The sequence below is a fragment of the Theobroma cacao genome, chromosome 6 (genome assembly GCF_000208745.1).
Source record: "Theobroma cacao cultivar B97-61/B2 chromosome 6, Criollo_cocoa_genome_V2, whole genome shotgun sequence".
Lineage (NCBI taxonomy): Eukaryota > Viridiplantae > Streptophyta > Magnoliopsida > Malvales > Malvaceae > Theobroma > Theobroma cacao.
In genome coordinates this window covers 18,252,667-18,278,797 of record NC_030855.1, presented here as the reverse complement: position 1 = coordinate 18,278,797, position 26,131 = coordinate 18,252,667, and the positions used below count along the sequence as shown (strand labels likewise).

The window sequence follows — 26,131 nt, the reverse complement described above, 5'->3', positions numbered from 1 at the left end:
ATACCTCCCTATGTGACTTTTTTTTATATTCACTTACCTTATTATTTTTATTTGTTTATCAATTTTTATTAATTGTTATCCTTTCTTTCTATATTCACTTTTATTTGCTTATTTATTTTTATTTATTTATCAGTTTTTGTTAATTGTTACCCCTTCTCTTTATATTCACTTATTTTATTATTTTTATTTGTTTACCAGTTTTTGTTAATTATTAACCCCTTCTTTCTATATTCACTTTTATTTGTTTATCAGTTTTTGTTAATTGTTACCCATTCTCTTTATATTCACTTGTTTTATTATTTTTATTTGTTTATCAGTTTTTGTTAATTGTTACCCCAGCCTTTAATGAGAAGACTAAATTGCAAAAGTTTGAGTCTCTCTTCCCCTATCGGACTTTCTCGTCTATACAAAAAATACACGAAATTAAGAAGAAATGGCTCTTGCTGAAAAATAAAAGCCGGCATCTCAATGACAAGAAAGGAACAAATGTCGGCATGACAATGCCTAGAATTAGATGGCAAGACTGCCACGTTAGAGGAATTAGCTGTTCGCCGTTAAACCTGTCTCCAAAAATACCCCCCTTTTTTTCCTTCTTCAAGAATGTGCTTAAGCGAATAATCCTAACTTGTGGGCATTGATGCAATCATACAGGAGTTAGCTTTAAGGTTGCTTTCTCACTAACCTTTTCATAGATATTCTTCCTTCAGCATCAATTCTGCTCATCTTCATAAGATTCTCTCTATTAAATTGCTGGGTAGCAAATTATTGAAAGTAGCATTCTTCCCACTACAGGCTATAGCTTTTTTGGGCTCCGTCTGCCAAAATTTTATCCAGATAAACTGATTGAGACATGATAATCCTCGTATCAAACCTGAAAAAAATAAGATAGGAAAAAAAAGAGGAAGAATCGAATGATGGGTAGAGCCACCGAATTACTGATGATAGCACATCAGTCTACACATTCAAAAGAATAAACCATGGTGCTGCCAAGTGGCTAACGCTGAAGCCATATTTTTCCCTGCTGCCAGCAAATGTAGGAGTTTTTCACTTTCAGGTTTTCCCAGATGTAACTATTGAAATGATATGCAGGCCTCTGCTTGGGTTGGGGAAGTTATCCGATGTGGCCGTACCATGGTCCAAGGGTTTGAGATCAAATCTTGCCTTCACCAGGGTTGGGTTGCGTTGCAGGGGTTTGGGGGAGGGCCGCTTCCTGTTGTTGCCTAGGCCTGATCACTTTCAAACGCCACCCACCCATTGAGAACCTTGCATCAAATGTAACAGGAGATTTTTAGCTGTCGCGCTGAGCATTTCAGGTTCCGTTTATTTATGTTGTTTCCTAATTCCGTATCTTTGCCTGTTTTAGGTCGAGACAAGTAATTCTCCCTAGTGCCATTGATGCACAAACACGTCAAGGAGAAGGGAAGTGAAAAGATAATGAGTTGATGAGACAAGAGAGTTTAGACATAATGTTTGCTAATGCTACTTTCGATAGCTGGAACAAATGTGAAGGCATAAATCTATAGTGGATGAAAAGAAAGAATAATTACATCCTATCCTTTTTTAAACTGTGCTCAACAATCAACACCGCTTAATTAAAAAGACATGGTTCCAAGTTTAGCAAACCATTTTACAACGCGACAGGGTATTCCTTTTCTCTTTCTATGTTTTTGTTTCACGTCTCTTTCATTACAGCTGAGCATAATGTAATAGTCGGGAACAGTAACATAAAGGTGCAAAGTGAAGGCGAGCAAGACAAAATACTTGGAAGGTTTTCTCCTTGCTTCTTTGTCCACCTCGGCGTGGGAAGGAGGTTGCCTTGAAACTGTGAAAAAGGAAAGAATATGTGGTCTGCATTTTTATGTGCAAAAAGTAACTGAAACTGTGGATCTTGTGCTACTCCATTGTCAGATAGCAAGGAAGATTATATTACATCTGGTTTTCTGGCTATTTGCTGTTTCATGCAATTTATAATTGAAGGGCTGGTCACTGGATGGGTAAGAATTTGCGAGGGGGAGGAGTAAAGGTGTATAGAGAATGAGACCTCCTTGTTCCACAAGAAGTACCTGGAAGTAGGTTCTTCACTCATTTGCTGAAAAACGAAATAGTGGGGTGGGGCAGCAGACTGTTAGACGTTTTGGTCAACCAAAAAAATCATCAAAAATGCGATCATCTATGAGCAGATCATTTTAAAACTAAAACTTTCCAAAAGCATGCCATTAAATCTTCCATTGAGAAGGCCAATGTATAGTCCTGATAAGAAAAGCTAAATTGTCATTGAAAGTCATTTACTACAACATAGGCAGGTATACAAGCCTTAAGTTTCTCAGGTTAGAAACCGCTTTGTCATTTACAACTCTGTATCTTCATCATCTTCAACATCAGTGGTCTTTTCCTTTTCCTTTGTTCACAAGTTCACATCCCTGTCAAAAGAAGTAATAACCTTAACAACCTTCTTGAGGATTCATTTGGTTTAAATATACCACGGTGATATTAAAGCAAGGATTCTAATCATCTTCAGAAAGCATGTAAAATCCCCAAGAAGACTATGCAATAGTCTTTTCTGGAAATGCTAAACTCTAGGCTTCTGCAACTATTTAAATCAAAGGGGAATAGAGGGTAACACAAAGCTGCAGAATTACTCAGTGAATCAAATTTCATTGTCTAATATCATTAGGAAAAAGCCCCTCCTCCCCGCTGCTCCACGAGTGTCCCTTTTTTTGTATCTTCCCTCATGTTTGTGGTAGCAACTGGAATTATGTATGTCCCCCGACAAACAAGCATTGATTATCATGTAAGAAGCCCATCTACGCCTGACCCTAGCTGACTCTGGTAAGAGCCTCAACAGCAATAGTAGCAATAGTGAAATAAAACTTGAAGATAAATCACATCCCAAAGGAAGGGAATTATGCAGTGGCACAGCCTAAGCAACTCATTAAAAAAGTTATTAAGATTGGTACCTTTTGATAACATATATGATATACAATAATAAAAACAGAGTCCAGTGACCTAGATATTTAACACTCAGTCAGGGAAAGCCTTATTACATTCTGAATGTTAATTTTAACAGTCTGATAAATAGGATTACTACAGGGTCTCATTCATAATATATGAATTACTCCATATGGCAATTCACAATCTGTTAACCATCATTTAACTTGAACCAATGTACATTAAATTACGGACGCAGGTAGCAAAAGCTCCAAAAAAAATGATAACAAGAATTAGAGGCTAGGGCAAAGACAGAAGCTAGCAGTAGGACATTCAAATAATAATGAGAGTTGTTCAACAAACAAAATATGCAAGTATTTTCATGGAATAAGCTGCCAAAAGAAGTTGTTGGTAACAAAGAGTGAAAGACTGCAGCAAGCATTAGACCATCCAATATAAGGCAAAATAATTTGGGTAATAGAAAAAAACAGAGTACTTGTCCTATATGTGGCCAATTGATTTTTCAACCTTCTTCACTCATGGAAAAGAATAAACTAGTTTATCATAATATACTAGATAAGACTTGTAAGTAGGAAGTAATATATAATTTTAACTCCATAACACAAAAAATTATGACCAATTACCTCCTAACTGGCAGATATAAAGGTAAGGGTGTTGATAGAGAGAGAAAGTACCTTTTAAAGCTTTTTTTTTGGCATCTTTTCCTCGGATTTTTCAGGTCAACAACAATGACAGAGATGTTATCATAACTACATGCATCAAGAGCTTGCTTAAGAACCTGCTGAGAAACAAACCAAGCTGGTGGAAATGTACTATCATTGACCCCAACTAGCCTCCGTTGCTGTCTTAGTTCTTTGCGAGCTAACTTTACAACCTCTTCATTGGATAAAACATCCCAAAGACCATCACTTGCCAAAATCAAACATTCATCTTCTTCAGTCCTAGTCATGAAAGTAACTTCAGGCACAGAAATTACCCATGGTTTCAGGTCATGGTCACCTGAAAGTCACACCATGCAAAGCAATAATGTAATAATTATACATACAATCAATCAAAGGAAGTATGATATTCTCCACACGCAGCTAAAATGGTAAAACTTAGTACCAAACATAGCTTCAAAGTTTTGAGTTGTGATATTCTAGGTCACCAAGAATTTAAGTGAGAGGGGAAAGAGACAATGCATTATTATTTTGATAACAGAGACTGTAACATACAACTTTGTAGATACATAAAAAATCATCTGCTTTAATTCTGCAATTCTTCTTGAAAACCATTTTGGTAGAAGAAAGTTGACAGCTTTATGAAGTAAAGCAAGAAACATAATTGTGTTACAAAATATATCAGATGACTTTGGAATGTGCTTTGTTTTTATTGGATAAGAGTCATCCAATAGATAAAAGTACCATAAATTGGCTGAGATAGGCTATTCTATATCTAAAAGGAAACACAGGAAAGTGGTGTTTATGGTAAGATAAAAGTATACACGTTTTACTATCAAATGATTTGCTTGTTTGAGACAGGTGTGTTCAATTTTCCCTAAGATTTTCCTTATATTTGGCAGGACATGCCTCAGATACGTGCCCACTTTGAGGTGTTGGATACATACTTCGCACAGATACTAGATGAAAAATAAGAGTAGGAGCAACATAGGATTTGCCATAGTGCTACTGGCCTACTTGCAGATAGGTTCTATAGTGTCTCCAGTTTTTTGTTCTTTGACATGTAAACAAAACCTGAGTAGCCACAATATTGGAATGAATTTCAGCAAACACAAAATGAAAAATTAAATCACTAACATGAATAAAAGTTGTATAGCAATGCTCTCACTCATGCCATGGAAATGAAGAAATAATTCGGTGGTGTAGAAGCAAAAAATACCTATTGCTCTTGACATGGAGAGAACTCCCTCCACCCTTAAACAGCCCCAATTGAGAATTCTACCTCCGCTACTAGTGATCCTTTCTAACTCATCTGCTCGGTCAAGCTACAAAAAGACAGGTCCACATTTTTAGCAAAGTTCCCAAAAGAAACAGGAGGCAGCAGGAAACAATGCACAGATATTGCACTTTACAGTGAAGCATGTGTGTGCTTGTCAGATATAAACAAGAGATAGCAATAACATATCCATCAGCTGATGAGATATTTGGGCCATACTTTTGGAGACAATGACAAACAAAAGACAGCTTAATCATTGTAAAGGTTGTAGTAGCTTACAATGAATCCTAAAAGTACTCCTCTTTTATTTAAAAGTAGGAATGTGTTTGATACTTATGATGAATCATGCAAGTAGTTCTAATTTATTCATAAAAGGAAAAATGTTCTTGACACAATATTTGATGTGAAAAAGCACAAAGTGAAATGCCTGTTGACACAACAAGTGAAGTATATATCAACTCTCATGTGCGAGTATTAACCACATCAACAGGTGCATATATAAGTACTAGTTGTAGAGACAGCCAGATAAAAAGGTGCCTTCAAAAGCAATAATTAATAGGATCCTCTAATCCTCCTTCTGAAAGGAAGAATGTAAAATCCATTTTCCTTTCTACAGGATCAGGAGATTGGATCATTAATCTAAGCCATTAGAAAAATGCTTGGCTGATAAAAAGTTTACTTCTTGATCTTCAACCAGGCCAGTCACCAAGAATGCTCCTAATCAATGCAATGGCAATTGTATATTTGTTTATCTCTAGACTTGAAAACAGCAGCAGGTTTAGAAAAGAATCTTAGATTGTTCAGGATTGGGCCATAAGGTATTATATCACAGTGATTGCCTAAATAAAAAGGCAAGAACTAAAAAGAAAAAACATGAAGGAAGAAGATAAAAAAATGAAAGACCTTAGTTTTGGAACATAGAGCCTTAGTCTAGTGTAAATAGATAGAAGAAACTGAATAACAGAGGGAAACCTTGTGGTCAACTGTCAATGGGATTGCTTGCGTCCCACGACAAAGCACAGCCCTGGAGTCACCACAATTAGCAGCAATTATCTGGCAGGCTGAGATAATCAGCACCAAAGCAGTTGATCCAACAGACTTGGGTGCTAATGCCTCATCTTTGAAGGCGTTATCAGCCCTCTCAAAAGCCTTGCACAGTGCAAGCTCCCACCTTTTATTCCATCCATCTAAACAGCTTCCTCTTTCCCACTCCTCTGCCACAATTTCACAAAGTTCATTCGCACAATAGCTACTCACCTGCAAATTACCATCCAAATGAGAAAAACCACATCAATATGATTTTCTTTACATCTATTGGCCATTAGTGTCAGGTGATGAGCATTTGCTTGTTAGACTATGCAACACTTGTTTGACAACTATACTACACCATCAAATTTGTGTTTGTCTCATCCTTTACTTTTTACAAAATAACATACTTTATGTTAAATACGCTTGACCCAGAGGATATATACAGTAATATCATCAAAGCTTAGGTTTTTCAGTAATTGACCCATCATTTCAAGCCATGCCAGTCCACTGCTCTTAATGGTCCCCTTTACCTTCAATTATAATGTGTGAATAGAAGCCTAGCTAAATATATATAACAACATCACCACTATCACTTTAAACTTCAGTGACTCTACAAAATGATCCATAGACAAACAATTTTTTGAGTAGTTAATCCATCATTTCGAGCCTTGCCAGTCCACTGCTCTTAATGGTCCCCTTTACCTTCGATGATAATGTGTGAATAGAAGCCTAGATAAATATATATATATATCAACATTACCACTATCACTTTAAACTTCAGTGGCTCTACAAAATGATGTATAGACAAACAACGTTTTTCAGTAATTGACCCATCATTTCAAGCCTTGCCAGTTCACTGCTCTTAATGGTCCCCTTTACCTTCAATGATAATGTGTGAATAGAAGCCTAGCTATATATATATATATCAACATCACCACTATCACTTTAAACTTCAGTGACTCTACAAAATGATCTAGACAAACAATGTTGTGCCATCTGCACGAGGTAGAAAGTATATGCACATGTCAAAATGAAAACAAGAGCACCTTAGTAGCACATGGCAATTTTTTTAATCAGAAGCACCACTTCACAAATTAGTAATCCTAGCTAGTCTGTCAAAGATCTCAATAAATATTCATATTGCACTAACATTTAATACGAAATCATAGAGTTGGAACATTTAAAATTACTGATCACAAACACAAAATATGGAACAACAGCTGGAAATATCAAAATGTTTTAGTTAGTTTCCATTCTCAGTGCCTGATAGAATATGGCATATGAAGACAGGAAAAGTCAAGCAATGAAGCCTTGAAGCATTCAATGCCGTACACAATCAGAAAAATGGTGTAGATGGTCTTTCTGTTATCTTTTTCAACAACTTTAGAAGACCATTATCATATGTGGTCGTACTCTGATATCTTGATTAATTTAAAAAGCAAATTGGAACTCAGAATAAGACCTAGAAAAAGATTAAGAAAACATATGACGTGGATACAAGGTGAAAGTCTATCAATTTCCAAACAGCGACAAAATTGCATTCAATGCCTTACAATATCAGAAAAATGGTTTAGATGATCTTTCTGTTATCTTTTTCAACTACTTTAGAAGACCATTATCATATGTGGTCTTACTCTGAAATCTTGATTAATTTAAAAAGCAAATTGGAGCTCAGAATAAGACCTAGAAAAAGATAAAGAAAACATATAATGTGGATAAAAGGTGAAATTCTATCAATTTCCAAACAGTGACAAATTCCACCATTTGTTTGTTGATCTTTAATGCAAAAGGTTTTTAAGAAACCCACAAAAGCATCAGCCCAATAAGGCTAATTAATGAGAAAGAAAGTTCATGCAATTGTAAGCATAAGACTATACTCAGCATCTATCTATGTAGGCAAGACTTTTGCTTCCATTTTCTATTAAAATAAGGAAAAAAAAAAGGGGAGGTGGGGGGTGGACTTCAGCCAGAATAGATCCAAGGAAAACTGCAAATAGCTTAATTTAATTCAATAAAGTAAGTTAGAGAGAGGGACAAGAAGAAAGAATAGAAAAAAAAAATACAGGGATGAAAGAAAGAACACTACTAAATTATGGAGAATTATAAAAGGTACAAAACCTACCAGGATTTCTTTTGCATATTGCTAACGAGAATCATAGATAACTTACTAAGACCTTTCAGTTATTTTCAATATTGGAAAGTCATCAAACCACTTTCACCACTGCAAAAAACTTGTCAGTGGCTTACAGTCTGCTCTACTCCTAAGAGCAACTGAACAAGTGAATTTTCTTCCAAGATCAAAGTAACTTCTAAAGTTACCACTCTCTTAATTATTATGTTCTCTAATATTCTGCCGTATTCTAACACAAACTAGAGCAAAGATACGCATATTTTTAGCATTAAAGTAGACACCATGTCTCAAATATCAAATATGAGTTTCCTGTCTGTCTCCACAAACCATATAGAAAAGCAATTTCTACTAAGATTAAATTTATAGAACATAAATGAAGAAAGAGAGAATAAAAGAAAGGTAAAATCACTCAGCAATAAAAGAAAAAAGAATAAAGAGAGAATAAAAGATAGGTATAAACATAAAAAAGGGTCAATGTAACATGACTATACTTACCTTTTTTATTTTGAAAAGCATTTATACTCATCTAAAAGGTCGTAGTTTTTAAATAAACAGTACATGTATGATGCACAATTAATGAATTTAATGTCTTCAATCATCAATTAAGTGCAAGGGCTCAATCCCCAATTTGTTCAAGAGGATTAGACAAAAAATGAATTTATTGCTTCAAAACTACTTACAATACTTATTGCCTCTATAAAAGCCTAAAGTATATCTAGGGATCCAAATTTTAATTGGGTTGTATGTGAGCTGCTTGACTTACAGTCAGCTATAAGCTTTAAGTGTGTAATGGGTCAAAAAGAGAGACTATTAATTTCAAATATATGTACTCTATAACTTTTAGTTGTTTATAATTTTTTATTTCTTTGGTATATGTACTTTATGACATGGAGATTGTGTTCACTATAACATGCTAATATTATAATTATTAGACCTTCAAAGAAAGAGAAATAAAATTAATGGCAACTTCAAGAAAACCTATTGATAGATTAAACATGTCTACACAAAATTATCTGTTCTAAACATTATTATCTTTGAAAACATATTGAATTAAAATATAGCAATTTCTATATCATCAGAGAATTTATCTGATGCACAACAAATAATACTCATGGTTCATAAAAATTCATGACAAGAAAGCTATTTCCCAATAGCTCAAAGATGGGCACTCCTTCAACAATCTCAAATCAAGTTACATATTTTCAATGTCAATATCGTTCAATACTTAAGTGGATTTGGATTATCATATTTGTTTGCAGAAGAAAAAAATGATCATGATATTCACATAACTGGAAAGCTCGTGTGACATACATCAGAAAACACCTTCAGTTCAACAAAATCATGACAAAAGGTTAATTTTCTGATGACTCAAAGATGAGAAATCATTAATGTGGGATTGAGGGATCGTGGGAAAGTATCCTACATTTCCTCAACTATTGCAGAAGAAAGGTCAAAAATAGAACCGACCAATAAAAAAGACCTTCCCCTTTTTATTTCCTACCTTCAAGTGTGAGTTGTGGAGTTCAATGACAAAAGGGTCTCCTCTCGATTTTCCTTTTAAGCCTTACCTACTAGAACCCTCAAACAAGCTATGCTCAGAGCTTGGCTCATTTCTGTAATCAAGCTGAGTTTGAGCTTAACAAGTTTTTGACAAGCCGAGATTTAGCTTGGCAGCCGGAGTGTGTTTTGAGCTTTATTAGGGCTTGAACTCATTAAAGGCCCAATCCAGCCAAGATCAAGCCAGCTTGACTTATTTGTACACCTCTAAAATGTCTAAATTTATTGATTTTTTTCCAGTGAGCATAATGTTTGTTTTAATGTTCGTAGGCTATTAAATGCAATTAATGCTTATCCCAAAAGGCATATAAATTTAGATAATGGTACAAATATAGTTACCAGGGATATGTTTTAACTAAAACATCTATCCTACTATCTTTCCATTACTCACAAGCTTTCACCACCAATCAATCTGTCCCTCTTTTACAGTTCATTACTATTCAAAAAAAATACCCATAAAACAAGTGAAAAAGTTTCAACTTAAAACTTGTAAGCTTACAATCTGATCTAAAAGATAATAGAATCATGTTAATAATTATATGGTAAGATTATAAATAACAAGATTTTAGCCAAACTATCAAATAGTTATTGAGTTGGAATCATATTCTAACTAAGATTGTTATTAAGTATTGCGCTACGAGAAAATCACACAAAATTTTCACTAATCTTTCTTTGATAGGTAATATGCAGAAGATCTATAGACACTAACAATGAGCGAAATCCACTATAGCATCAAGGAACAAACTTAGGTATTTTAATGCAATTAGGACTAGGAAACCAAAACAGAAAGATCACATAAAGTAGTGTAGCACAAATGAGTAGAAATTTCTCATAAAATCATTCCTTGAATCACAAAAGGGAATTGCACACCAACTAAAAATGTCATGTTATACCAAAATTAATGTAAATGAAGTAAAGGGAACTAGTGGTTGTTGAGTTCTATAGTTCTCGATTGATAACCTCAAATCAATGTGACTGATATAGTATCACATGGTGGATTGCAAGTCCATTTTGGACTAAGAAAGGAATAGGTCGTTTTAGTCGAACTGATACTCGTTGAGGCTTCTTTTCTTGCCTTTTTACCCCCCTTTGGGCTGACATTTGCTTTCAGATAAGTATGAAAGAAATGATAAAGAGATTTATGACAACTTTGTCGAGAAATGACTTATTGACTAAGGTCCATTAGGTTAGAGACTTTCTTTAGTTATCGGAGATTTTCTTACATAAAAATAAATAATCATGACTTTGTTTGAAACATAGAATTACTGTATTTGCAATTTCCTTCTTTTTTTTTTTTTTTTGAGGGGTACAAAAGAGGGTTAACAAGCCCAAGACTACTATGCAGGATTGCTACACCCTCCATCCTCTAGTATGCCATAGAATTCACTCAAAGGGGAAACTAAGATCACTTTCTAAGATAAAATAGTTGGCCCATATTTGCCAGCAAATCAACACATTTATTTCCTTCATCGACAACATGTGTAATTATGCAGCTTCAACCTACCTTATGAGGCACTTACAATCTTCTAAAACCCTCAAGAGCATGGTCCTTCCCTAGCCAACCAAAACTTTGAACCCAATTCCACCACAATGGGTTGTCTGCATATCCCATGGATAAGCAGTAGACCTTTCTCAAAGCCCATGTATCCACCAATTACCTATCAACTCTACCACTATCAGCTATAAAACCCTTCAACTTGCTACCATGATGATCTCCAATCAAGCCCCCTGCACTAAAAAATTCAGTGCTATCTTTTTTCATTCCATCCGTGTTTAACTTAAACACATTTTCAAGAGAGATGTCCAAGCTATCCAACAACAAGATCTGTTTGAGCCAAGTATCTCCAACGTGAATGCTACCACAATTTCCTAGCTGTTTTTCCCACCCTAAAAAGAACTTCCTCATACCTTTCCCTTCTACCATCGAAGACTCACCAGTTCCTACCTCTTCCTATATACTAAATCACAAACACAACTACACAACTACTACAGACCGAAGGATAACTCATCTATCAAAAGATTTAATACAAAGACTATAGCTCATCCCTCCCTGTAAAATCATTACAAAAAACCTGTTTGTGGCATACTCACACTCCAAACATCTGCAACTAATGGATAGATTAGAATAATATGATCCAAAGCTTCATTCCCTACTCTTCATGTTTGTGGCACACTCACCCTCGAAAATATAATCCTTGATGGATTATCAACCATATTTCACCTGAGCCTCTTGTTATTGATCACTCTATCCTGCATACATAGCCACATTGAAAACCAGAATTATTCTAAACATTTTAGTTGCCTCATCAACTGCCAGTTCTCATTCTGCCCATAGGCACATCCCACCCTATCCCCAACAAACTTATATGTTGATCTTATGGGAAAATAGGCTTTTGAGGCATGGAAATTCCCACTTCTCATTTTTCTTCAAATAATGTCATTCTCATCATTTTAAATTTCATTATCCATAATCAAAATTAATCTCAAATTTATAACAATCTAATCCAAACCCACATGAAGGAAGAGACTAAAGACACTAAATATGTACATAAAAAATTGTCTCCTCTAAGATGGATCTTCCTTTTTGACTCCATCTCAAATGTAACTTTGAGTCATCCCTAACGTTGCCAATTAGTTAATTCCAATTAATGATCCCACATCTCCTTCCGGTTATCTTATAATGGAGGGTGAAAGGAGATTCTCTAATAATTTGTCATTGTTATAGTTATTTTAAAAAAAATTAACTATTTAAAGACACCAACCAAATTCCTCATATATGTTAAAAGAGGAAGCATTATGCTCTTTCAGATAGACATACTGCAGGTTACTTATTTAGTCATGTAAAGAAGCCCAAAGAAGTGTCATTCATAGCCTCTCATCATAACTTGCAAAAAGCAAAGGAATTTCCACTAGTTATTAAGTATAATTTCAATAAAAACATCATGAGACATTTTTTACTTTACCAATTAGCTAATAGATTCCCTTTGACTAAAAATTTGTTTTAAATGTATTATTCTTTACATATAGAGACCAAGAGTACCTAATGTCCTAATATTAGCATAATAAGCATATCAAATAATCAATTCCCCATGCATTTATACAAATGGCTTATGCATGATTGTAAGGCCAAAACCAAGCTCCATTTCATAGTAACATTGAAAATTCTAATAAATAACGCAAAATCCAACCCCTTATCGCACTCCGTTCCTCGTAAGTAGCCCCCATAACTTGCTATGAGAACAATCCTCCAAGATAAATGCCTGCATTTGACAACCTAAAGCCATACAAGCATAAAGTACTTTAACAACAGCAATGAACCAGTGCAAATTTCGCAAACATTTCCCTTTGTATCACAACATCGGTGCTCAAATAAAATCAAAGCCTTTTATTTCATCTAAGAATTCTATATTTGTAATACCCAACATCTCACATCTGATGTGAATATAATTGTTAAGACCTATATAACAATTCAAGCCCACCACTAGTAACAACTTGAGCTTGAGCTTTTGAAGGCCACGTGGTTTAGGCCCAAAAAATTGTTGGACCAGTGGTTGGACTTGGGTTGTTACAAATGGTATCAGAGCTTGCACCAATCCAATGAACTTTCACATTGCTCTGGTGAGATATTGGTTCTGTGGATATGATGTGTGGCCTTGATGAGGACATCAAGGATTTGAGTAGGTGGGATTGTAATACCCAACATCCTACATCTGATGTGAATATGATTGTTAAGACCTATATAACAATCCAAGCCCACCACTACTCGCAACTTGAGTTTGAGCTTTTGAGGGCCACGTGGTTTAGGCCCAAAAAGTTGCTGGACCAGTGGTTGGACTTGGGTCGTTACAATATTAACTGCCCAACAAGGGAAAATATTAATTTCAAGAAATAAACAAGATAATAAAAAGAAGCTTTGATATATTCCTTAAACACGATTAATTAAAGCCACTTTTTATTCACCCGATTGCACAAGAAGAAAACCCTTAAAGCAAACGTACGATCAATATCGATAAATTGAAGAATTAGAATCGAAACGAATGTCGATGGAAATAGTTACCTCGTTGCTGCAATTTTCCTTTTCATTTTCTCTTACTTTCTCTCATTTTCTCGACAAACAAACACAGGGCTTTCAGATGTTTTGGAGCAACAAATTTAGGGTTTTCGTTTATTGACAAAGAAACTGATCAAATTGGGAAGGTATTGGGCCAATAGAGTTAAAAAATCGAAAAAAGAGACGTTGGGTTTGAAAACTTTTAGTAGAACACTGCCATTCAATTGCTACGTAAGTCGAAACCGTCGTTTGGGCATTCGAATTACAATTAAATGAATTTCCCATTTTATTTTTTTTTAAAATTGAAGAAGAGAGATGCCAACGAAGATCATGCATGAATCCTCGAGTGCTTCCTCAATGTTATTATACTATAACAGTTACAAGGATTGATAACTCTTGGAAGGTCTTTATTGTACAAGTATATAGGAGCTATAGTATCATAATGATGGGAACGGGTAAAAGAGAAAGAGTGAGTAATTCTAAAGAGCTTGGGTAGTGGTAGATTTGGTGAAAATTGATAGATTAAGGATTAGATGGTGAGATGGGAAGGGTATATTTGCAGGCAAGGTATAACTGAGAGATGATATTCATATCTCAATATGTCAAAAGGTGAGAGAGATTAACAATTTATAACGTTAGAGAATGTAACAATCAATTAATAAAAGTGAATTTAAATATTTAAATATCATGTTTGAATCATGTCATTCAAAATATACATAAATATATAAAAAAGGTATAAGATTATTTCCTAACAAACTTCACTTTAATTTCGTCCATCCAAAATTCTCTTAAACATCTCAAGTTATTGAATTAAACTTTAAAATCTCATCACACGTCTTAAAGTTAAAATCACACCGATTATATGACTAAAAGTTAGACCAAAGATATAAATATAAATTCACAAAATACAAAGTAATATTATATAACAACAAAAGTAAGCTATATTTGCAAGAACACTCAATTCCAAAAAAAAATGATGGGTAAGAGAGAAGGCAGTAGGCTTAGAAAGAGAAATAGGATTAGGGAGCAAGAGGTTTGGCAGTATGGTCAGAACACTTCTGGTGGGGGGAAAGAGGATCCATGAAGGGTTAAAAAGTGGAGAAGCAGGCTTTTCTCGGCTTTTATGGGCAACTTGAGTACCGATGTGGATTGGTGGCTCTTAAAGGAAGTCTTTGACAAATTTAGTGACATGGTTGATGTCTTCATTCCAAGACAGAAAGCCAATGCGGAAGCAAAATATGCTTTCGTTAGATACAGAGAAACTAATGAGTTGAAAAGAGCTATCCAAAGGGGAAATGGCAAATGGATTTATGGAAAGAAAATTCGAGTATCTGAAGCAGAAAAACCAAGAGACAAAAGGGAGTTGCTTAATGAGAATAGTAAAGGAAGATTCATAAATGTAATGATGACAAACCGAAAGATGACCTATAAAGAATATCTCATTAGAAACACTAACAATGAACCCTTAAGATCATAGGGAACAGTGGCAACAGCGAAAGTCGAAGAAGGTTTTGTGAAAAAACTGCTAAGAACAATAATTGTGGGAGAGATGTTAAAACGATTCTGATTGAAAAAAATGAGCTTGATTGGCTGGAATGCAGTGCGCAGGGGGAACTAAGACGACCTTTGTGTTTCAAAGCCATCCAAAATTCTTTGTTTTGTCAGGGGGTTAATGCTCGTGTTCGACCCACTCGGGTCAATTTGTTTTGGTATCTTTTAAAAATAAAGAAGAAATAGAGACTCTGTTGAACCATTATTGGGACATCTTCGAACCTTGGTTCCTGTCCCTTTCGCCCTATAATGTTGGGGAAGAGGTTAGGTATTACAAAGTTTGGGTCAAAATTGAAGAAATCCTTCTTCATATATGGCATGAGGAGAGCTTTAGGGCAATTAGGAATGTTTGGGGTAGGTTTCTTCAAACAGATCAAGACACAATGGAAAAATGGAGACTGAACTATGCTAGCATTCTTGTGGAGGTTAGATCTCTTCAAGATATTTTTCCATTCACGCCAATTAAGGTCAACGGTAAAGGTTTCTTAGTCAAAGCTTCAATAAAAGAGGTGTTAAGCTGTGAGGCAATTTCGAGATGCAATGAGATGCCCAGTAATACATCGGAGGAGGGTGACTAGGGCTCGAACAAAAGCAATTCAAGGGTAGAGGGTGCGGTGGAGAGTAACAAGGGAAAGGTTGAAGATGCTCAATTGGTGAGGTCAAAGAAGGAAAAAGTAACAAAATGAAGGGTAAAATCATTTAATTGGCCAAAGAAAGGTACAAAGGGTGACAATTCAAAGTTTGAAAGGGGGACACTAACTGGAGAAGGGGAAACAAAATTGAGTAAAAAGTCACGTGTCTATTCTACAAGTGAAAAAAGAATTGAGAGTGTTGAGTCAAACCTAGGGGAAAGAGTAAGTTTGGGCCAAACAAGTAAGACAAGCCCAATCAGTGAAAATATTTTTGAAGACCAAACCAAAAGCCAATGTGGATCGGAGGCTGGTAGTCAAGCTCACAAGTTAAGAAAGAAGGAATTAACAAGCCAAGATTTTGTAGGGAATGAGACAGAGGGGCCAAAGCTGTGGGAACGGGTTGTGAAGATGAAAAAGGGTAAGGCTAGATCAAAGGAAAAAAAAGATAGGTTGTCAGGGGATAAGGAAATAATCAAAGTCTTGAGGGGTCAAGATGAGGGACAAAGCAAGTAAGTGAAGATCACATTCGAGGAAAGAAGAGGTCAAGATCAGAAGAATGAAGGTAAGCCAATATTGAAAAGGAAAAAGAAGCTGCCATATTAGTGGTTTCATTTGAACAAGTTGAGTCTTCACAAATTACCAAAAAAATGGATTAGATCAGGGAGCCAGGACTCAGAAAGATAAGGAAGAAGAGAGTATCTGATGAAAACAATTGGAAAGAAATCAAAAAGGAAGGTTAGAGGGGAAAGTAGGAAGGAAAAACAAAGGCAAAGAGATAAAAAATCTGAAAAAAAAAAGCTGAAGGTTTTTTTAGAGGCAGGAAATGTGGGTATAAACTCCATGTTGATGATAAAAAAGATGAATTGTGCTTTTCGGAGAATCTGACTCCAAGTAAGGGTGACACACCATTGAAACTGGAAGCAAAATTGGGAATGAAGAAGGGGGAAGGAAGGTTGTGTGCACAAAGAAAAAAGGAAATGGGCAAAACATGATGGAAAGAAAAGATGAAAAAAGATATGGTAGTGCCACCGCATAATTAAGTTTCGATGATGAAGAAAATACTGATGGGGGTAGTGTGGACACAAACAACAAAAACGAATTGATTTTTGAAATGAGCAACTTAATGGGTCTTGAGTTTGTTAAAGGAAAAGAAGAGGTTCTGAAATATTTTACGGATATAGAGAAGGTCAAGACTGAAAAGGCTCACAGCAAGTAAGTGTTCTGAACGTTGAAGTGTTCTTGTGTGTTTTCCCTTGTCATGATAACAATTTTGTGGAATGTTAGAGGTTTGGGTAGGAACAAAAAGAAACGAGCGATGAAGAATATTGTTAAAAGATAAAGGCCTGATATGGTCCTACTTCAAGAGACAAAGTTATAAAAAGTTGAAAGAAATTTGTTTGAGCAATTATGGGGAAACATAAGGGATAAGATTAATGGAAGCTATGCTACCTTGGTAAGACGATCAAGGGGTTTAGTTAACATATGGCGGGTTGATTTCTTTCAGTTGTGTGAACAGGTGTAAGAACTACATTTTCTCATAATAATAGGGAAAGTAAGTGGAGTGGAAAAATATTGTGGGTTCATAAACATCTACAGTCTTAATGAAGGGAGTTTAAAGAAGAAGCTATGGGAGGAACTTGAACAACTGATGAGAAGTAAAGATATTATATGGTGTTTGGGGGGGCTTTAACATAATAAGAAACAAACAGGAAAGGGTTGGAAAAGGAAGAGTGGGAAAACCAGAGGAGATGTTCAATGAGTTTATTAATAACCTTGCTTTTTTTGACTTTAAACTAACAGGGGATAGATTCACTTGATGTGGCTTTAGAGATGGGTGGGTCTAGAGCAGAATTGATAGGTTCTTGTTGAGGGTTGAATGGCTTCAGATCAAACAAAGACTTATCTAGAGCTACTTTTCTAGCTCATTATCAAACCATAATCTTATTGTGCTAAGGATAGCTTCTTTTAAATGGGGGCCTAGGTTTTTTAAAATGTTCAATTACAGGCTTGATCGGAGAAGCTTTTAGCAAATCGTTAGGGATCATTGGAACAAAGACAAGACTGAGGAGGGGGGAACAAAAACTATGGGAAAAACTAAGAGGTCTAAAGTCACTAATCAAAGAGTGGCAAGTAAAGGAAATAAGAAGCACAAGTAAGAAGATTCAGAAGGTGGAAGAAGATTTGAAGACTATGTTAAATGCCAGCCAAGACCAAATAGTAGAGGAAATAAAAAAGGTTGAAATTGTAAAAAATAAGGCTGAGTTATGGAGACTTTATAAAACTGAGGAAGTGGAATGGAGGCAGAGATCGAGATGCAAATGGGTTCAAGAAGGAGACTAAAACATAACGTATTTCCACGCCATGGCTTCAGCTAAAAGAAGAAGGAATTTCATTGAGAAAATGAAGTGTGACGAAGGAATATTTGAAAATTTGCAAGAAGTTAAAGAAATTATTGAGAATCATTTCGAGAATCATTTTGCGGAGTGAGAAATGCTTGAGTTGAGAGATATGAGATGCCAATTCAAGTCTTTAAAAAGGGAATCAATGAGGCTGCTAGAAAGACCTTTCTCAGAAGAAGAAAATGAGGCTGCTAGAAAGACCTTTCTTAGAAGAAGAAATCTAGGAAGCAATACAAAGCTGCGATGGTGAGAAAACGTTGGGACCGGATGGGTATAGTTTGGAATTCTTCAAAAAACAATGGCCAGTGGTAAAGAAAAAAGTGTTGAACTACATGGCTGAGTTCTACAGTAATGGTAAACTTATAAGGGGCATGAATTCATCTTTCCTCACACTTATCCCAAAGGTTCAAAGCCCATTGAGATTGAATGACTATCGATCGATAAGTTTAGTCGGATACGTGTACAAGATTGTGGCAAAAACTGTAGCCAACAGAGTGAGAGGTGTTGTGGAAGAAATCATCGATAGAAACCAATTTGCATTCATGCAAGGTCAACAGATTATGGACTATTCCCTTATAGTTAATGAAGTAGTTGACGCTTTCAAAAAGGGAAATGGGGGTTTGATGTTCAAGATTGATTTTAAAAAGGCATACGACTGCGTTAGTTGGAGTTTCCTTGATCTGATCATGAGAAAAATGGGTTTTGGCGATAATGGAGGTTATGGGTTAAAGAATGTGTCAGTTCGGCCATGGTGTCGATTCTAGTGAATGGGTCCCCAACAAGACAATTCAAAATGAAAAGGGGACTTTGCCAAGGTTGTCTTCTTTCACCATTTTTATTTATCATTATTGTTGAAGCTCTAAGTTGTATGCTAAAGAAGGCTGAAGCGAATGGCAAATATAAGGGAGTGCGAATTGAGAAACGAGGATTTCATATTTCTCATCTCCAATTTGCTGACAATACTCTATTGTTTTATAACAATGAGCTTGATGAGTTGATGGTTCTTAAAAGAATCCTGAAGTGCTTTCAAAGTGTCTCAAGGCTCAAGATTAATTACCATAAGAGTCAGCTTCTGAGCATTGGCATTAAAGAGCAAATGGTTAAAAAATGGGAAGATTCATCTATTGTAGAGTTGGTAGAATCCCTACTACCTATCTCGATTTACCGTTGGGAATAAATCACAACTCAATGGGTTTTTAGAACCTAGTCATTGAAAAGGTGGAAAGCAAGCTCGCAGGTTAGAAAGTGAAATACTTGTCGATGAGAGGTCGCATTACCTTATTAAAATCAATCCTGACAAACCTTCTTTGTTACTACATGTCTCTGTTTTACCTTTCAAGCGGTGTCAAGAACAAAATAGATAAGTTGCAATAAAAGTTTCTTTGGGGAGATAATGAGGAAAAGAAAAGAGTTCATTATATTAAATGGAAGGCTGCTAACAATTACAGGGACTGTGGAAGGATAGGAATTATTGATTTGAGAGTTCAAAATAGAGCCCTTCTTAACAAATGGATTTGGAGGTATGAGAATGAAAGAGGGAGTCTTTGGAGAGAGATGATTGCAGAAAAGACCAATAGTGATCCATCCATCCTTATGCTAAACACGAGAGAAAACAGGAATTTTTCTAGCCAGTGGAAAAAAATTATTAATCCCCTTTTTATCACTAATAAAATTTTCTTACAGGTCACATCAAATTTGGGCTTCATTACAGGCAATGGTGAAAACATACAGTTCTAGACGGACAAGTGGGTTGAAGGCATTTTGCTTGTTGATGCATTTCCTCGGATTTATGCGCTCTGTTCAAACAAAAATGGTAAAGTGGCTGAGTTTGGGAGTTGGTCAAGGAACGTATGGATATGGGACATCCCTCTGCGAAGAAGTTTGTTTGATTGGAAGAGGAGCCAATGGTATGCTTTAGGGGACACCTTGAAAGAGGTCCAACTCAGTAAGGAAATGGAGGATGCTCTGATATGGAAATGTGAAACCAATGGCAGGTATACGACCAAATCATTTTGTAGAATGTTACTAAATATTGACAACAAAAAGAGCAAGATATGGAAGGAGGTTTGGTCCGGCATGGCTTCACATCGAACAAAAGCTTTCGTTTGGCAACTGTTGTATGAGAAAATTAGCGTCAAAGCTGAATTAGCTGCCAGAGGGATGCTTCATGCTATTTTTTACTTGTGTGTTCTGTGTAAGCATGAAAAAGAGACATGCTATCATCTTTTTATCAGATGTGGTGAAACTTGGAAGATATGGGGAATGTGGTGTAATCTGTTCAATATCAAGTAGGTTGCCCCGAGAACTGTAAAAGCTTTTTTTGTATCTTGGAATGATTGTGTTACTGGTAGTTATGACTTAAGTTGTGGAAACTAGCTTATTATGCCATCGTTTGGACAATCTGGAAAAACAGGAACGAGGTGGTTTTCGAAGTGAAGGAATGGGACGAAAAACAATGCTGGGAGCTTGTTAAGTTTAGAATCACATCATGGGCAAACTCAAAAATGGCTAATGGATTATAGGTCAATTTTGGATTTTTTTTCGATCCCTCGACAGGTAGTTACGGGAAGAATTAACATAAACAAGTAAAGAAGAGAACAAATTGGACTACTCCAAAATAGGGGTTTATGAAGTTTAATGTCAAAAGCTCAGCAAAATGCTATCTCGGACCAGCAGGTATAGGTGGAATTATAAGGAATGAGTTTGAGGAGGTTAAGATCAGTTTTTCCAAACCGATAAGCATGGCTGACTCTGCCCAAGCTGAGATCATGGCTATGAAGGAAGCTATCTTGATTTTCTCTACTTCAAGATGGAAAGAAACTCATCTTCTAATTATTGAAAGTGATGCTAGTAATGTTATTAATTGGGTCAATGATCATACCCAAGTGCCGTGGAGGTTTCGCAAATGGATGATTCTTATTGAAAGAATTGAAGAACAGCTGGAGTAATGGGAAATAAGACATGTTTTGCGAGAAACAAATCAGGAGGCCAACACTCTCACCGAGAATGCAGTGAGTCTTGGTCATAGTACTTTCTGTGTGTTTTGAAATTTAGGGGACGTACAGATTGAGTGGTTTTCTTGGACTGTGAAGTATGGCTATGGTAATCTTTTACGATTGTGTTTTCTTCCCTTCTTTTCATTGCTTGCAAGCAGTGCTCTTGGATTGGAATCTCTACTGTAATTGTTTTGGTTTTCAGATGATTTTCTTTGATCAAGGGAAGGCTCTTTTGTTGCTTTCTGTGTACAGGGGTTGTTTTGAGTTTCACTGCTGTTGTTTTTGTTTCTTCCCCCTTCTGTTTCGGGGGTTCTGCTTCTCTTTATATACAGGATGGCTTGTAGCCATGAAAAGTGACTTCGAGTTTTGATTTAGGTATATTGGAAACAAGTGGATATACCAATCAAACCTCTATCATCTTGAGAATTTTGTTTTCTGGACTTGCTTCAGGGTAGTGAGTTTTTTCACACCTATGGTTTAATGATACCTTATTACTATTCAAAAAAAAATTAAGCTATATTTGCCTTCCGTATGAAAATCTCTTACAAAAAGATTCACATGCATAAAAAAAATCATATTAGAACATATTAAAAAATTTGCACGAGACATATGAACATTTCAATGTAGATATATGTATCTATGAATTTGTAAAGAAGTAAGTGGATGACCACATCATAAATATAAATAATTGGATGATATATATCAAGTTATCATCTTTGTAGGGAGGTTTTAATCACAATGTCAATAACATATCTCCATGCATCTTGTTTTGAAAGGAAAGTTATAACAAAGATTCTAAACATCAAACTATAAATAAATTTTTAGGTGGGTATTATTTTTGTAAGAAAAATGTGACAACCAAAAAGAAAACAAGGAATATACAATTTTTTTACAAAAAGTTAAATAAATTTAAATATATTTTTATTCTAAATTTTTATGATGTTGAAAACAATATTATATACCATCTTAGAAAGGAGATATGATGCCACCTTGTAAATTAGGTGGGGATTGGATGACCTTTAAGAGGTGCACCCTCTTAAGAAGAGAGGCAACTCTACATTGTGAGGAAAGGATTATTGCCTTGAACACCTCATAAGGAAGATGCAGCCTTGCATCCTAAACATCACCTTCATGGTCTAGATGCCTTTGCTTGAATAATAATTATAACTAATTAAACATATAATTTTAGTTGCAAGATTTTTTTTTCTATCCTATATGAGTAGGCAGAATGGGATCTTTGCATGTCTTGATAACACAATCACTTGATGAATTGTTGGATCAAAGGGTATTTTTCAAATTGAAACTTAATTTTATAAGTTTATATTTTTTTATTTTTATTATAAATAAAATTAATCACAAATAAGTAAACTAAAGGTATCGAAATAAACAATGTGAAAAGATAAAGAGAAATGTTATGTAATTATAAATTGTTTGGATTTTGTCATTTAATTTTACTCAAAAAAAGCTTCAAAGTTTAAGAACCACATATTGTTAGGAATTATGAGGGGAGGTTAAAAGCCTTTAAAGATATGTTTGATTCGCGGAATAGAATAGAATAAGATAAGTATTCTGTGAAAATATAATAAAATAATATAGAATTGAAATGTTATTATATAGTTTAATTGACGAAATAGAATAAAGTGAAAATTACTATTATGATTCATTGCAAAATTTGGTTGGTAAAAATAATTTTAGAATAATAAAGGAACATGTGATAAAAAGATAAAAAAATCTTTTATTATAATATATAATTATTTATTTTTATTTTATTTTATTATTAAATATTAATAATTTATAATTTATTCAAAATATCAATAATTTATAATTTATTATTAACATTTTTAAGTATTAATATTTTATTTATACTTTAACTATTATTATGATTAAAATATTAATAATTTTAATTAATTTTCAAATTTAAATTATTAATTTTTTATAATATATAATTAAAAATTTAAGCTTTTTATTACAATAAAATTTATTTTTTAAAAAAACAAAAATACCCTTTATATAATTTAATAAAATTTATACCAAATGAAAAAATAAATAAATTTGTTATTTTTTAATCATTTAATTTTTATTTTCACTAAAATTTTAAAATTATTTTATTATTAAAATATTAGTATATTTTCTATTTTTATTTTTTAATTTACATTTTAATTAAAAATTTAAAATATTATTTATAATTTAAACATTATTATGAGTAAAAAATTATTATTAAAATATTATTTTTATTTTAAATTTTTAATAAAAGACATTTTGATCTTATCAATTTTAAAGGCTATTCTCTCTCAATTGTGGAATAATAAATATCATGAGAGGTTAGGATTAGTTAAAATCTTGTTTTGGAAAATTTTAGAAATTAATTAACTATTCTTTGAACCATTTGCAAACCAAATAAGGAAAGAAATAATACATAGGAATAGAGGGTGAGCTATTGCATACCGAACAGGCTATAATGGCAATTTGACTTTGGTTTGGGCCTTCAATAACTGTGACAAGTGGGCCGCACGTGGCTGTAGGCATGCGTGCAACTGTTCCAACTTCTAACGCCGCCAAATCCACAGACAGGCTGCGCACCACCACGCGCTGACAGATCGACTAAGGTCATCACTTCCCCCAAAACAGAGGAACGAGACAAAAAAACGACTGGTCGTCTTTCACCCACTCGTGGCAATCTTGGGCCCCACCCCTCAAACTGCCCCCGACTAAATTTTTTCATAGTGACTCTTGCTGGGCCCCAGGTATTTAGAAGACCCAAAAGCGCGATTCCTCTGGAGGAGAAAAGACGTTACCCTATTTTGTCTCGTTCTTAACCCACGTGTCAACCAGAGTGCCTCTCTGTCACTGGGTCTAGCTGACAGCTCCGTGGCCCAAAGGCCACGTTTCAGGTCACCATGGCTGGCCTAATTTTTTATTTATGGTCACAGGCTGGCCTAATTAATTGACTAATTGCTTGAGTTGGTGAGACACAATTGTGACTTTATTTGGAATTGCCAATTGAAAATGGACAAAACATAAAGCAAAAAGGAGGGAAAGATATAAAGTAGTGATGATTCTACTTTTCTCGTTAAAATCTTTTGGGTGTAAATTTCCCACATTTTGTAACTTTTAACACGATCAAAAAGTGATTTACAAATGATAAAAAATGAAAGTTAAAACCATTAAAAGAAGAGAGTTTAAAACATTTTTTCCTTTCATGGGACTAATTATCTTCTTCAAGCGTCCAGTTAGTAGTGAACTTGTAGAATACTTTGTTGAAGCTTCCATTGAAAAATAGAAAATAAACCCAACAAAAAGACTCAGATAAATATATATTGTGAGCATCCATGAATTCTATGCATTATACTATAGTTTATTTATATATCGTGGGGATTTTTTTTTTATCCTAAAAGGAATATAGTATGAATTTTTCTACACTCTTATTCTTAAATGCACGGCATATATGTATATAAATAAAAATATATATTATATCATATCAAGCCACAGCATATTATCCTAGCATACCGATGTGACAAAACAATGAATACATAAAGAAAATAGAAGTAACAAACGCAAACCTTCTGCTTTAATCATCAAATGAGAGAAGCACGCATTTTATAAAAATAAAAAATAAAAAAGAAAGATTTCATTTTGTAAGGAGATGAGTTACCTGGTCACCTCCATGCCCGTCAAATATGCCAAAATAATGCACCGGCGATTTCTCCATGGCGTATTTACACTCGGGTGCCGTACACCCACCAACATCCTTGCAAGAAACCTGCATAATCCCTGGATGAACTGCGGCAGCATCCTCCATTGTCGATCGCCTTCCTTGCTCCACGCAGTATCCCCACGAAATTCCTTTGTTGCTTCTCCCAATGCATTTTGCCGCCTTGTTGCCTTCCAGAACAGTAATGACTTCGTTACCGTTGGTATCAGAGCTGTCTGACTCTGTAACAACAGCAGCAGTGTTTTCAGTCTCAACACCTTTGGTATCGGTAGATGTGATAATGGTGATGGAATTGGCGTCGGAATCCATTGGTTTTGGATTGGACTCGACGACGGTGGTGGTGTCTTTGTGGAAGATTTGTTCACTGCCGGTGGATACGTTTAAGGTTTGCCATTTAAGAGATTAAGACAAAAAACGAGAGAGAAATACAGAGTAAAGGTTTAGAGAAACAACGATTAGGGGTGATATTGGGGAGGAAAGGGCCGGGGGCTAGGTATGAAGGGTCTGCGGCAACGCGTGGAAAGAGCTATGACTGTACATGGCAGACGCTCTACGTTGCATGGCAAATGGTTAATGTCACAGTCATGAAAGTAAATGTCAAGCGACCTTCCCAATTATTCGGTGCCAAGTAATAGGGGATATAGTGGGGTTTTCTGCCGTGGCAGGTTCCAATTGGTGAAGCAATTTCAGGGTGTGGTACAGCCTACAGGGCGTCAGACTGGCTGCGGTTCTTACACCTCAGACCCAGGCCCGTTCCAGGATTGACTGCCACATTTGTAGAATGAATTTAAGAGGGGCCAAGCTAGTGTACAATAGGCCAATGTACAAAAAGCCTTCGATCAGTCACGCATGCGCCCTGTTGCTATTGGTGATCAGATCTTAAAGTCAATAATCATCGTATATTTCAATTAAATTTCCTCTTTTAAGCTAGAAGGTTTTTGGTAGAAACAGGATGCTATGCCCTTTGAGTATTGGTGAAGTGAATCACTAGTCTTTTGCAGATTTCATTTATTGATTTGTTAGGTCTCTCACCTTCTTCGGGGACAGAGGGGCAAAGGAGAAATCGATTTGGCTCACAAAAATATAAGATGGGTTTGAGTTCACTAATTACTTCAATTAGATAAGAAAAATAAACTAATGCTTTTAGTAAAAAATTTAGCTCCAGAAAGGTATTAATTTTTTAAAATAA

At 35.1% G+C, this 26,131-nt stretch overlaps 1 protein-coding gene across 1 annotated transcript; it reads right to left on the bottom strand.

Annotated features, from left to right (window-relative positions):
- LOC18596017 (probable protein phosphatase 2C 6) lies at positions 1,967-25,363 on the bottom strand. The gene is made up of 5 exons (XM_007024241.2): positions 24,883-25,363; positions 5,857-6,141; positions 4,828-4,933; positions 3,624-3,948; positions 1,967-2,420 (listed from the first exon to the last, which is right to left on the bottom strand). The coding sequence occupies exons 1-5, from the start codon at positions 25,249-25,251 to the stop codon at positions 2,405-2,407; spliced, it is 1,101 nt and encodes a 366-aa protein (XP_007024303.2). The 5' UTR covers positions 25,252-25,363; the 3' UTR covers positions 1,967-2,404.

Excerpts from the sequence above, each read along its gene's own strand:
- LOC18596017 (XM_007024241.2), bottom strand. The coding sequence starts at position 25,251 with ATGGATTCCGACGCCAATTCCATCACCATTATCACATCTACCGATACC. Across the intron at positions 6,142-24,882 it reads ACGGGCATGGAGGTGACCAG|GTGAGTAGCTATTGTGCGAA; the intron begins GTAACTCATCTC and ends GGTAATTTGCAG. Across the intron at positions 3,949-4,827 it reads CTCCATGTCAAGAGCAATAG|GTGACCATGACCTGAAACCA; the intron begins GTATTTTTTGCT and ends TGTGACTTTCAG.